This window comes from Theropithecus gelada, chromosome 13 (assembly GCF_003255815.1).
Source record: "Theropithecus gelada isolate Dixy chromosome 13, Tgel_1.0, whole genome shotgun sequence".
NCBI lineage: Eukaryota > Metazoa > Chordata > Mammalia > Primates > Cercopithecidae > Theropithecus > Theropithecus gelada.
In genome coordinates, this window is record NC_037681.1 from 84,493,118 (window position 1) to 84,506,422 (window position 13,305).

At 39.2% G+C, this 13,305-nt stretch overlaps 1 protein-coding gene across 4 annotated transcripts in view; it reads left to right on the forward strand.

Annotated features, from left to right (window-relative positions):
• Nucleotides 1-13,305, forward strand: part of UGP2 (UDP-glucose pyrophosphorylase 2) — a 53,714-nt gene that overhangs the window by 34,384 nt on the left and 6,025 nt on the right. For all 4 annotated transcript variants that reach the window (XM_025355090.1, XM_025355091.1, XM_025355089.1 and 1 more), the window contains 2 exons: nt 10,235-10,420; nt 11,725-11,858. In XM_025355090.1, coding sequence (XP_025210875.1) covers nt 10,235-10,420; nt 11,725-11,858 — 320 coding nt within the window. The remainder of the gene's footprint in view (nt 1-10,234; nt 10,421-11,724; nt 11,859-13,305) is intronic.

Consider the following 13,305-nt stretch of genomic DNA (forward strand, 5'->3'; position numbering starts at 1 on the left):
TTTTTCATCTTGTAAAACTGAGACTCTGAAGCATTAAAGAACGAACAGTTCCCCATTCCCTTCTACTCCCCCTCCCCTAATCCCCTGGCAAGTGCCATTCTGGTTTCTGTCTCTATGAATTTGATTACTTTAGATGACTCACAAGTGGACAAAAGCCTTTTTTTTTTCCTCCTTGCTTTTATCGCCCAGGCTAGAGTGCAGTGGCGCGATCTTGGCTCACTGTAACCTCCGCCTCCCGGGTTCAAGCAATTTTCCTGCCTCAGCCTCCTGAGTAGCTGGGATTACAGGCGGCTGCCACCATGCCCAGCTAATTTTTGTACTTTTAGTAGACAGATTTTCGCCATGTTGGCCAGGCTGGTCTTGAACTCCTGACCTTAGGTGATCCGCCCACCTTCGCCTCCCAATGTGCTGGGATTACAGGCGTGAGCCACTGTGCACGGCCACAAAAACCTTTTTAAATCTCAAGTTTTCTTTCTGTTGTTTTGAAAATTACCTGATTTCTGTTACCAATTACATATTACTGGTTTTGCTTTCCTGGGGAAATTTGAGAACATACAAAAGCCCTAGGGGGTTGTTTATATGGCAGTGTTCTTGCCAGGGGAAGCATGAAGCCAACATATAGCCTTAGAGAGACCCTCTTTTCTCTGGCCATCGTGAGGCGTCTCAGGCAGTATGGTGCTATTTTAGGAGAAGAAGCATGGTTTGAAAAGGGAGAAATACTATCAAAACTTGGGTTTTTCCCAGAAGACTTTCTTAAACCAGGGGTCGGCAGACCTTTTCTGTAAGGGGCAGATAGTAAATATCTTAGGCTTTATAGGCCATACAGTCTGGGGATGATTACTCAATTCAGCCATGGTAGCATGAAAATAGCCGTAGACTATATGTAAACTATGTTCCAATAAAACTTTATGAAAACAAGTGGCAGCTCTCACAGACCATAGTTGTTGACCTCTGTCTTAATATCCTCAGGCTACACATGACTGGAGAGAAACTTTGGCTGAAGCCCATGTCTGGGAGATCATTCAGCTAGTTCATGACTTGAAACCTAGAAATTCAATACGGTATTTCATAAAATTTGGGCCATTGTTTATAAGTTACACCTTTTATGTACCACTAAAAAAGAAATCAACCAACTAACTGTAAGAACCTATTGGTTATATGGTGGATCCTGTTTTCAGAAACGTTAAAATGTTGGGTAGGGGTGGAGGGAGTGTGTCTGAATCAGTGAAGCAATAATAATACCAGCCAACATTTGCGTACTTACTATGGGGCCAGGCACTTTGCTAAGCACTTTATATGCATTATCTCATTTATCTTCATAGCAAATTAATGAAGTAAATGAAAAAGACTTAGAGTGGTTAAATAATTTGCCAGAATAAGTGGTGGATTCTAAGAAACCCAGGTAGCCTGGCATTAAAGCCTGTGTTCTCTCTCAGTTACTATACTTTAATACCTCATTCAATTTTAAAGGAGGCTTTTTGTCAAATGATGTCATTCATGTTGGAATTGATGTAGTTTATTGAATCGGGTCATGGAGGAAACAGCAACTACATAATTTCCCTTCAGCATGTCCTTGCAATTTCAGAGATTTCTCAGTACAGCCAGCTATTGTGTGCCGGTGCCCTCAAAAAAAAAAAAAAAAAAAAAAAAAAATTTACGAACCTCTTCTGAAACTGTTTTTTAAATGATAACATGTCTAAGGCAAGCAAAACTTGCTGGACAAGGTGTTGGTGCTCTGTATGCCAGTAGAGTGTCTATGATGCTAGCCAGCACTTCTGGTCCTGCTGCAGAGGAGAGTGAGCTCCACATATTACTGCAATTTCACCTTCTTCTGCATCTGTGAGCCTTACATCCAGGATGGTGCAATCCTGCATGAATGATGCAGACTTCTGCAAAGATGACCTTATTGACTTTCAAAGATACAGGACACACATGAATCACTCAGTTCTCAGAGTCTTAGAGAATTCTGGTGTTTGTAGCACAGGCTGCATACAACTATCAGAACAAAAGTTGTGGGAATTTGCTTTTGAGCGCATTAGGGTTTTCAGCACTTGTGACCATCAAAAAGAGAAGTCAAAATGGAATGGCAGTTAAAGATGGTATGCATGTAATCATCTCAAACCACATCACAGCATCAACTTCTTATTCAAGCCAAACAGAAGCCTTCTCATTGAAACTTAGTTTGGAGAGAGGTAAAGTTTATTTTTTACTCTATTTGCACATTAATTTTCACTGGGAAATAAATTACTTCTCTTACTAAGATTAATTTTATATTCTGTGAATGAAATTTCCAATGTAGTGAAGTAAATTGTAAGCAAACATTTTGTTTTTCGGGGGGTGGTGAACTAGTCTGAAAGAGGGTCCATTTTTTTATCTTCACAAGTACCTGTTGACTCATAAAGCCTGTAAATTGCCAGTCTTAGCTGAGATGTGGAGGAGAAAGATAAAGTAGTTGGTGAAGTTGTGTGAGGGGAAAAAGTGCGAGGCCGTACAAGCAAGAGATGTGGTATGTTAGAGAACCCAGTGCTCCGTGTTCTTGGAGCAGCATGTTAGGGGGAGTAGGAGAAGAAAGAGTGGAAGGTAAAAAAGGTCAAATCATTAAGGACCTTGCAAACTCTGTCTTCTAATTAGGATTAGATTCAGCTACATAGAATAGAGAAACCCAGAATAATACAATAGATCTGGAGAGAGGCAATCCACAGTTGGTAGGACAATTATGTGGTCATCAGAAACTTGGGCTTCTCTGTCTGGCTGCTCTGCCATCCTTAGAGTATCTCCTCTTGGTCCAGATGGCCACCAGAATGAACACTATTCATCATGCCTCTAGTCCAAACAGCAGGAAGAAGGAAGATGACACAGACCCTGCCCTTTCACAGAGATTTCCTGGAAATCTTTTAATTCACTTCTAGTTAATTATATTGACCAGAACTTTGGCACAAATAGCTGCAAGGGAGACTGGAAATTGAGTCTTTTATTCTGGATGGCAGTGTGCCCAGCTGAAAGTCAGGGTTCTAAAGTGAAAGGGAAAAAATGATGTTGGGGTAGGCAGCTAATAATCTCTGGCATGCCATACCAGTGCTTTATTTTGTGAATGATGCAATAAGAAGGGGAACATGCCAATTTTTTTTTAAAAGATTACCACTTGAGAGATGGAGGGTGGGTTGGAAAGAGGTAAAGGATCATAGAGACCACTGCAATAACACAGGTCATGAGACTGATAGGACTTGGTCATTGATCACATATGAGCAGGCTTCTGTCTTAGCAGCCGAGTATGTTATGTTGCCATAGAGACAGGAGTAATTGAAGCTGATTGCGTAGAAGAGGAGGTCTACTTAGAATGAGATTTTCAAGGAGCAGGCAGAAAGAGGAGGAAAACAGAGTATGGTGTTTCATAGGTCAAGGGGAATAGAGCACTTCAAGGTTTAGGGAGTGCTCTGTTGTGTCAGATGTATCTGCGAGTGCAGATAAGAAGTACTGATGTTATTGATAGGATTTAGCAACTTAGCAAAGTGGGAGGTGTTTGGGTCATGGGAACGGATCCTTCATACATGGCTTGGTGCTGTCCTTGTGGTGATGAATGAGTTCTCCATTAGTTATAGTGAGAGCTGATTGTTAACAACAACAACAACAACAACAAAAACAAACACGCCTGGCATCTCCCTCCCTTTTCTCTTGCTTCCCACCATGTGATCTCTACAAGCCAGCTCCCCTCTGCTTTCCACTATGTGTGGAAGATTCTGGAGGTGCTCATGAGAAGCAGATGCTGACTGACACCATGCTTTTTTCTTGTACAGCTTGCAGAACTGTGCACCAAATAAACCACTTTTTTTAATAAACCGCCCAGCCTCAGGGATTCCTTTATGGCAACACAACCAGACAAAAACATTATTCTAGGTATGACTTTTCTGTTATAAAGTAAATTTGTAGGATCTTGCAAATGATCTAGATTTTGGTTATTACCTTTAGAAATGTGAAATAGTACATGAAAGTGACTAGCACAGAATTTGGCACACAAACCCTGTGCAGTAAGGGTTTAGTGAATAAGCCAGTGTTCTTGGAACACTTTCTGTACATATGGAGTGGCATTCCTAATTTGTTAACTGTTTACACAGCTCATTTCCCTTCAAGCAAACTTGCTTTTGTTGAAAAAAAATTCTTTCAGATTGCAATAATCATACCCTTGTGGAGCATACAGGGCAGGTACTGTTAGCTTGCTTTGGGTGTTTGGCAATGTCTCCAGAAATAGCACAAATATGCTACCAAGAACTGGGTTATCCTATTACTAATGGGAACAGTGTGTCTGTGACTGTGTGATGAATTTGGCTTTTCTTCTAACTGGAAACTAAGTTGTGAACAAACTTGGCAAGGTACAGATCATGGTAGATAGTTTTAAAAAGATCTTTTTAAAAATCTCATTCCACTTTCTGCAGAAAAACTACATTGACATCCTAGAGGGCTGAATGTCGTTGAGAGCATGTTCTTCAGTAGACTGCCAATTGCTTTCTTTCGCTTATTCCCCAGAGGATGTTAGCTATTTGGCAAATTCTTTTCCACCAGTGAGAGGAGAACATGAGTGGCCTGGCCTCCTCTGGACCTTTTGCCAGGAGCCTCATGCGGTTTGCCCCACCTCACCTGTGGAGTTTTCCCTCCTGTCTGTTTAGTTGCAGTAGAGGTCTTAGAACACTGAATTTTATTCATGTTTTGGGAAAGAGAGAAACAGGGTGATTAGGATTGAGAGCACAAAGATTGCACTAGTGACTGACTAAAGTGATTCAGTCAGAGTAACATTGAGGCTGTATCCAGCAGTATGTGATGCTCCCTGATGGTCTCTGAACACTAGCCATCTTTGAGTAAATGTCTTTGTGCATTCTCCTGGGGGAGCTAAGTAGGGAAAGTAGAAGGCAGGCCTAAAACTTGTCTCTGTGACTAGGTGTGTCCTCTGTGACTTCAGCTGTTGCTAAGCAATTTTCTAACACATAGCCCCTTGGCTTGTTGAACTGAACAAAGCTCTGTGGGACTGCTTGGTTAGGTGCCTGGTAGAGAGTGTGGACAGTGTCACCAAGAAAGAGCACCTCTGCTGATACAGGGTGATTTGTGTGATGGAAAGCTGTGCTTACCACCAAATTTAACGTGTAATAAGCTTTAGACAAAAAGTGTCCTGGCTTCCTGGAATGGAATGACTAGTGCCTTTGTGCACACCTCTGTGTCTGTTGAGGGGTGGTGGTGGGTAGGGGCTGGGTATGTCAGGAAACATCAGTGAAAGACCTCCCCTGGCGGCTTCCAACAGTAACATTATCTTGACCACTTTAAATATTTCTGCTGTCTTCATACCCTGTTACTTCTTTCCTTTCCACAGTTATTCTGAGAGTCCTCTATGGTTAACAAATTCCTCAGCAGGACCTACATTTAATTAGCTGCTTTTAAGGGTTGGATATAGCAAGACAAGAAGGTATTATTGAAAGCACCACATAAAGAACCATGGTTCCTTGACATTTTGAGAGGTGGGGTGACTTTCTGCCCCCTTAACTTAGCATGCAAGGTTATAAATACAACACATCACAGAGAAATCTGGCACTTACTTGAATGGTAAATAAGTCTTTATATTGTGAGTTGCTAGGACCTGTTCCCAAAAGTCTTTATTAACTCGGTTTTTGAATTCTGAATGTTGTCCGTGGATCAGCTCATTTTATTTTATACCAAATATTTGAACAGTATTCAGAATTACATTTTAAATTCAAACTCAGTTTCTTAAGATGCCAACCTTGGGGATATTTGAGTTAAAACTAGAAGTATATTTAGTATACCTTTTGGCTGAAGGCCAAATGTCCTAGTGTTAAAATCAGTATGAGGCTGAGAATCTAGATCACCATCATAGAATAAGTTTTTGGGATAACAAAGAAATTGCAGTTGTTACAGTTCTATTTAGAAATTTAGTAACCAAGCTTTAACATGTTGATGTTACAGTGCAAGAACAATAGTTCATCAACATGGTTATCTGGTAGATTGCATTTGCGGTCACCATAATGCACATCTGTAACAGTAAATGGACTTACTTTGGTCAACAGAGGTTGTTGGAGGAGCAAGATATTTTCCAACTATTTTTGCTAGTAGTGAATGTGCTGATTATGATATAGATGCCATGATGTTAAGTTTTCCTTCCTCTCTAATAGTAACTGACTGAAGTGAAGCTCTGTCCTCTCAGTATCCTGAGCTTGTAAACTTCATTAATTTATGGCAGTGATGCCATTTCCTTGAAGTTATCTCACAAACTGAAGTTTTGTGCATGTTGACAGATAATTTCTGAATACTTTCTCATTTATATTACCTTATTTTGTGTGTGTTTTCAAAAATATTTCAGCATGCACTTGTTCCTCCCCACAATCACTTGAGATCTTAGATTTTGGATCTAGAAATTTGGCGATGGAGTAATGGCTCTCTTGACAAGTGTGTCTCTGAATATCAGTTTTCATTGCATAAACATACATTTTTACATTTTCTCTAAAACAGAATGAGTGGAAGATCTTCACAGCGTATCTTGTAAGAAGTCTGCATTCTTAGGACACATAAGTTGGTTACTTCTTAGCAGGTTCTGGCAATTGAACTGTTGTTAGTAAGTCCTGCTGTGTTGGTTTTGTTACTTCCAAAGCATAATTTTGGGCTTTTTTTTTGTGCAGACAGCCTATATAAAATGTAATAACTGCCGTTCCATCTTGTGTGAACATCTCATATAAGCAAATGTTCTCTGATAGCTTGTCTTTGAAGCAGAATGATGAGAGTGGCCCACCATCTCTCAGCTCATAGCCAGCAGGTGAAAAGTATGGGTGAAACACTGAATGTTGGTGATTCCTAAATCATTTTCTCACCCTATTTGTCATTGATAATTGCATAACACTTTTATCTTTAATATTTCTTCAATCAGGTATGTTTTTAGCATTGTTGAATTGATCATTGTATTGTGCTTTCACACTTAAAACAGACTCTGATTATGTCTCCATGACTAAGTACAGGAAAGAAAAGCAGCACATTTAATTTCATTAACTAAAATTTATAATAAAACTTTCCAGTAACATGTTTCTACAAGGAACTTTGTACCTAGGACTCAGAACTTGGGCAAATATTTGTTTTCTCCTACTTAAAAGGGTTGGCAGTCTATATAAATCATTTTTATGTGCTTTAAATATATTTGTATAGCCTCTGAGGCCCAAGCAGTCCTCCCACTCCAGCCTCCCGAGTACCTGGGACTATAGGCATGCACCACCATGCTCAGGTAATTAAAATTTTTTTTTTTGTAGAGGCAAGGTCTCACCATAGTGCCCAAGCTGTTCTCAAACTCCTGGGCTTTAAGTGATCCTCCTGCCTCAGACTCCCAAAGTGCAGGGATTACAGATGTGAGTCCTTGCACCCAGCCAGAACTTTCTGTTATTTATGGTGTGTGGATCAAAGCTGATTTAGCATGAATACATATGATTTTGGAGTTGTATTTTCTCCTGGTGAAATTTTAAGGCAGCAAGGTTGACATTTGGTTTTTAATTCATTTTCACTGGAGGTAAAAAAAAGTTCCTGTTAGTACTTTTTCTTGATGACTTATGTCCTAAATCAAATAGCTAAAAATTAAACATGGTTCCTAAAGCTCACTTTGTTTAATGCTATGAATGTTAGTATTCCAAACATTTCTGTAAAGATTCGAATTAAGATGTAATCTAGAATTTTCTGCCTCACGTTATTATTTAAATTTGTATAAATATTTGTTCCCTCAAAAAGGGAATGATATTTTCCTAAAGATACCTATCTAATGTACTGAGTTTTATGTTTATTGTCATTCTGTTTTCTAACTTATTGAATTATTTGAAAACATTGTTATACATAAAATTAATAGCTTTCAGAATTATTGTACCATTTTTACTTTTATAATAAGCATTTATACTTTGATAAAATATTGATGTTACATGAAAATTTTCACTCCAAGTTACATCTAGATAATGTTTACCCCTAGTTGAAATAGAATATTCAAATATCAACAACAAACCCAGTGATATGCCTTGTTGAAATTACTGATATTGTAATGACAAGATGGGTCTTACTTTATAGTATGATTCAATTTATTTTAAAGTTTTGAGACAAATAAAATGGCGTAAAATATTGTTACACACATAGGTGGTAAAACTATAGACTAGAAGTCCAGATGATGGTTACCCATAGGGGTAGAAGAGGAATGTGATTAGGGACAGATGCATGGCAGTGTTCCTTTTTAAAAATGTTATTGTTGGCCGGGCGCGGTGGCTCACACCTGTAATCCTAGCACTTTGGGAGGCCGAGGCGGGTGGATCACAAGGTCAGGAGATCAAGACCATCCTGGCTAACACGGTGAAACCCCATCTCTACTAAAAATACAAAAAAAAAATTAGCCGGGCGTGGTGGCAGGCGCCAGTAGTCTCAGCTACTCGGGAGGCTGAGGCAGGAGAATGGCGTGAACCCGGGAGGTGGAGCTTGCAGTGAGCTGAGATCCGGCCACTGCACTCCAGCCAGGAGGACAGAACGAGACTCCATCTCAAAAAAAAAAAAAAAAAAAAAAGTTATTCTTTCAACCGTATATGTATATTTTATATCTTTTATAAACTTTTATGTATGTGATGTACCACAATTAAAAATGTTAGGTAAAATTGGAAGACAGGCCTGTCCTACCATGCGGAAAATAGCTTCTGTGTACTCTTATTTTTTTTTTAAGTGTAGTCAAAACATAAATAGGTAACACTATCTCTGAACTAACAATTTAACCTAAAATGAATGCATGGACTAGGAGGTTTTGGTGATTTTCAGCTGATTTTCACATCCTTGTGAGACCTGTGTAAATATTAGGTTCTTGCTAGAAAGTGAAAAATAACTGATAAATGGAAATTCTTGGCTTTTACAAAATAATGGGAAAACATTTGGCCTGGTCCCATTTGCTGACTCTTCTAAACTATTAATTGACTACTTACAGCCATTGCATCACAGTGGTCTTTCCTTCCCCTCCCCTCCTTTCCTCTCCTGTCTCCTCTCCTCTCCTCTGACCAAGCATAAAGAGATTTTTGCTTCCATATGCTTAGATCACTGGAGTGTGAGCCTGTCAAGTTCTTTCCCAGTCACACCTACACATTTCTCTCTCTCTCTCACACACACGCGCGTTCCTACAGTAGCAGAACAAATAACAGCTAATGTCCACAAAGCACTTATGAGGTAGTTTTACTTTTTTCAGTCCATTATGTGTTAGCTGTCCTACACCATGATGTCACTGAAGAGTCAGTTTGAGGACCTATTCCATTAAAACAAAATAACAGCAAACATGTCACATAAATGGATAGAAAATACATTGTGGTCTTTCTGAAAGGTTTCCTTCTTACTGTAAGATGTTTAGACTTGCTTGTGCCTCTGCTTTGAATAAAAGAATCTGGGCCTCCGCTGTAAGTTGTCACTGTTCCTTTCCTATAAGGGAGAAGTTATAGATTAAGGCCCTCTGCTCACAGAAATAGATGAGGATGCTAGGGAGGAGATTGAGTTGGGGTTTTCTTTAGCCCCACCTCTTGCTCTTTCCCTCCCTTCCAGGGCATTTCTTAGAACAGTGACAACACTTAATTTTCCAGTATTGGCTTTTATATGCTGAAAGTTAAATTCTTGAGGAAGGAATTCTGTCCTTGTGCATACTTGACAAAAAGTCTATGCCACCTTCCTTTGAAAGGCAAACTTATGACTGAATAGAGGAGAATGGCAAGGAACAAGTGTGTTTTGGTATTTGCCTCCTGTGGTAGAAGGAATAATGTGTAATTTTGTATCTGGTTCTCCAGAATTGAAGTAGAGCCATAATACACCAGAAATATCTAGACTTGATGAGTCTAAATAAATGACTTGATCATTTGCTATGTTGATACAAATTGGGAATTCTGAGTGTTTGAAGATACTCCAAGAGATCTGGATGTTCTTACCAGCCAGACAATATATGGGGCCTACAACTTTTTCCCCCTTCTCGTACTCCTTTGTAAAGTAAATGATCCACTGAACTACTGTGTGCAAGGGAAGTTGCCTGTTAAAGTACTTGATTTTGAACCACAAGGGCCTCTGACATTAAAGAAAAGTTGATTAAAATTTTCCAGAGAAACCAAAACTCTTTATGGAAGCATGGAAATAACCCTGGGATTGATATGTTTTAATGTCCCTTAAAGCTGTTTGAATTACTCCTATAATGTTATTTTTCTTTCAGATTCAACCCTATGAAAAGATAAAGGCCAGAGGCTTGCCTGATAATATATCTTCTGTGTTGAACAAACTAGTGGTGGTGAAACTCAATGGTGGTTTGGGAACCAGCATGGGCTGCAAAGGCCCTAAAAGTCTGATTGGTGTGAGGAATGAGAATACTTTTCTGGATCTGACTGTTCAGCAAATTGAAGTGAGTAACATTTAGCATTTTTCGTGAGATACTAAACTAGTTTTTAGTTTTTAAGTTATCATAAATGTTATATTATAAAATGTAGCAGATGTGAATTTGAGCTAACCAAAGAGCTTGCTATCTTTAGTCTCTATTGGTGGAAAAAAGGTTTAGTGTTCTTAAGGGCGAATCCTTAAGGTTATGTAAAGGCTTTTGATCTTAAATAGCACCTGTGGTTGTTGAAATCTCTGGGTCTGTTGAGATTCTCTTTTGATATCCCACCCTTCTACCCACTTTCTTTCTGGGGGCAGCCTTCATCAAGGCTGGGATGATCTTGCTTTATTAACCCTTTTGGGAGGGTGGGGAAGATGTTATGTATTTGGCTGCAGGCCCTGCATGCTAAGAACTGTTCCTGGCTTCTCTCTTACGACAAAGTCATTAATCGTATACCATAAGCTCTTCTGGGGCAGTGGCCTTATTTTTTCCATCTCCTTATCCTATTGCCTAGTATGGTGCTGGCAACTATAATCCTAACGGCTAGTTGTAGCAGTGGCTAACATGTATTCAGCACTTATTGTCCACCAAGTATTATTCTGAGCTCTTGATATGAATTTACTCATTTGTTCCTCTCAACAACTCTAAGTACTGTGATCCCCATTTTACCAATGAGGAAACCAAAGCACAAGGAGGTTGGTTACTTGTCCAAGGTTCCCAAGCTAGTTAGTAAGTGCAGAATTAAAATTTTAACATAGGGCAGTCTGACTTCTAAGACCTTGTTTTCTTCACACTCTGTGTTGCCTCTTAGCTCTTCTGAGGTTGAAAAGATTTCAGTTGGGGTGTGATTCAAAATTTTTGATCATTAATTTTGAGAGTAGGGAGCCATGCCTTTGTCACATTTGTACTTTCATCCCTACAGAGATGTTAACATAGAGTAAATGCTTAATCAGCACTTGCCTACCCAGTAAGGCCACAGAGCACTGTAGCTATACACAAGCTCCAGACTCAAACTGCCTGGGGTGGGGAGGTGGGGGTCCTGCCTCTGCCATTGCCAGACCCACCACCTATCTGGGCCTTAGTTTAGTCATCCGTAAAATACAGACAGTAGTTTCTATCTCAGAGGGTGGTGATTTAATGAGCAAGCGCATGGTGAATTGCCTAGCAAAATGTCTGGCTCATGCTGAGCAGTTTTATGTCAAATCTGTATATGTGGCTACATACAGATGATGTTTTGGACATTTTATGATTTAACCCTTAAGAATTAATTTTGCATATTTGAGCAAAAGAAAAGTGAGTCTGGGTAATCTAATTGTCATTTTCCTCCCTAGCATTTGAATAAAACCTACAATACAGATGTTCCTCTTGTTTTAATGAACTCTTTTAACACAGATGAAGATACCAAAAAAATACTACAGAAGTACAATCATTGTCGTGTGAAAATCTACACTTTCAATCAAAGCAGGTACAATGAGTAAAAAATTAACTCTGGGTGTGTTACTCCTGGGAAAGGACTTCTTTATCTTGTTTATAACAGAGCAGTCTCAAGATGTAAAGGCACCAAATATTGATGTTCACAAGTGTTTGATGCCCATAAAAGCTAAGCATTTGTTGATAATGTGATTGTTATAATCACTCTGGTTCTCTAACTTCCAGTTCTTAAAATTCAGTCTGCTTGAGACTCTGTTCCATGTCCAGAATATTTGGGGATAGCTTAAGCATTTGCTTTCTGAGAGCATATTTGGTCTCCAGGTGGGTGTGTGAAAATCTTTTTATATTCCTACATTATTGATAACTTTTCCTATGGAAAGGAATTTCTTCAACATCTTTTATGGGCTTGGGGTAATTTAATAAATTCTGGAGAAAATTTTTGAGGAATAGTGAGTAAAAAGTAAATTCAGATGATGAGTTGTGACTGAAGGCCAGGAAACTGGAGAAATAAGACTTCCATTTAAGGGATGGACATCAGTCCACATGAACTTGTACAGAAGGGATATTTCGAGGCTGGGTGTGCTGGCTTATGCCTGTAATTCCAACACTTTGGAAAGCCAAAGCAGGAGGATTGCTTGAGCCTAGGAGTTTGAGACTAGCCTGGGCAACATAATGAGACCTCATCTCTACAAAAAAAATTTAAAAATTAGCATTGATGGTGTGCCCTTGTAGCCCCAGCTACTTGGGAGGCTGAGGTGGGAGTATCACTTGAGCCCAGGAGGTCGAGGGTGTAGTGAGACATGTTTGTGCTACTGTACTCCAGCCCAGGCAACAGAGCAAGACCCTATCTCAAAAATAAAAAAGGGACATTTCTACAGTTGTACCATTAGTTTGTTTGGTTGTTTTTAAGATCTATTTCCCATGGTTACTTTTTTTTTTTTTTTTTTTTACTTCGCAGATGTTTTGCCTTTATTTTCTGGTCTTCAGTCTGTTGCAGTGCTAGCTCCTGTTTTCCTCTTGCCCCATCACCAGCTTTACCTTTCTCACTAGTGGTGGGAAGCAGACATCTTGGAATGCTAACCTAGTGCTTATTTTCTGGGAAAGAAAGAGATCCACCCCTGAATATATCCATTTGTAAGAATGGGCAGTTTTTCCCAGATAGGTTTTCAGGGAAAAGAACCATCCCACAACTATATAGGTTTGAGAAAATTTATTTGATATATCCCTCCTCTTGGAGAGTCATAAAACATTAATATTTTAAAAATATAATGGGTCCTCCCATCTTTATAACCATAGAGACATGTTTTTGCAGCAGCTATCACCATCTAGAAAACAGATTTTGGACAACACAGATACTGAGAGATTTTCTTAAATGGATTTACCTATAATGATTGATAAGACTCTGAAAAGAAGTGAAATTTTATGTAACTTTAATGCATTATTTTATTTAAAGGTCTGAAATGCTCTACAGGGTCAATATT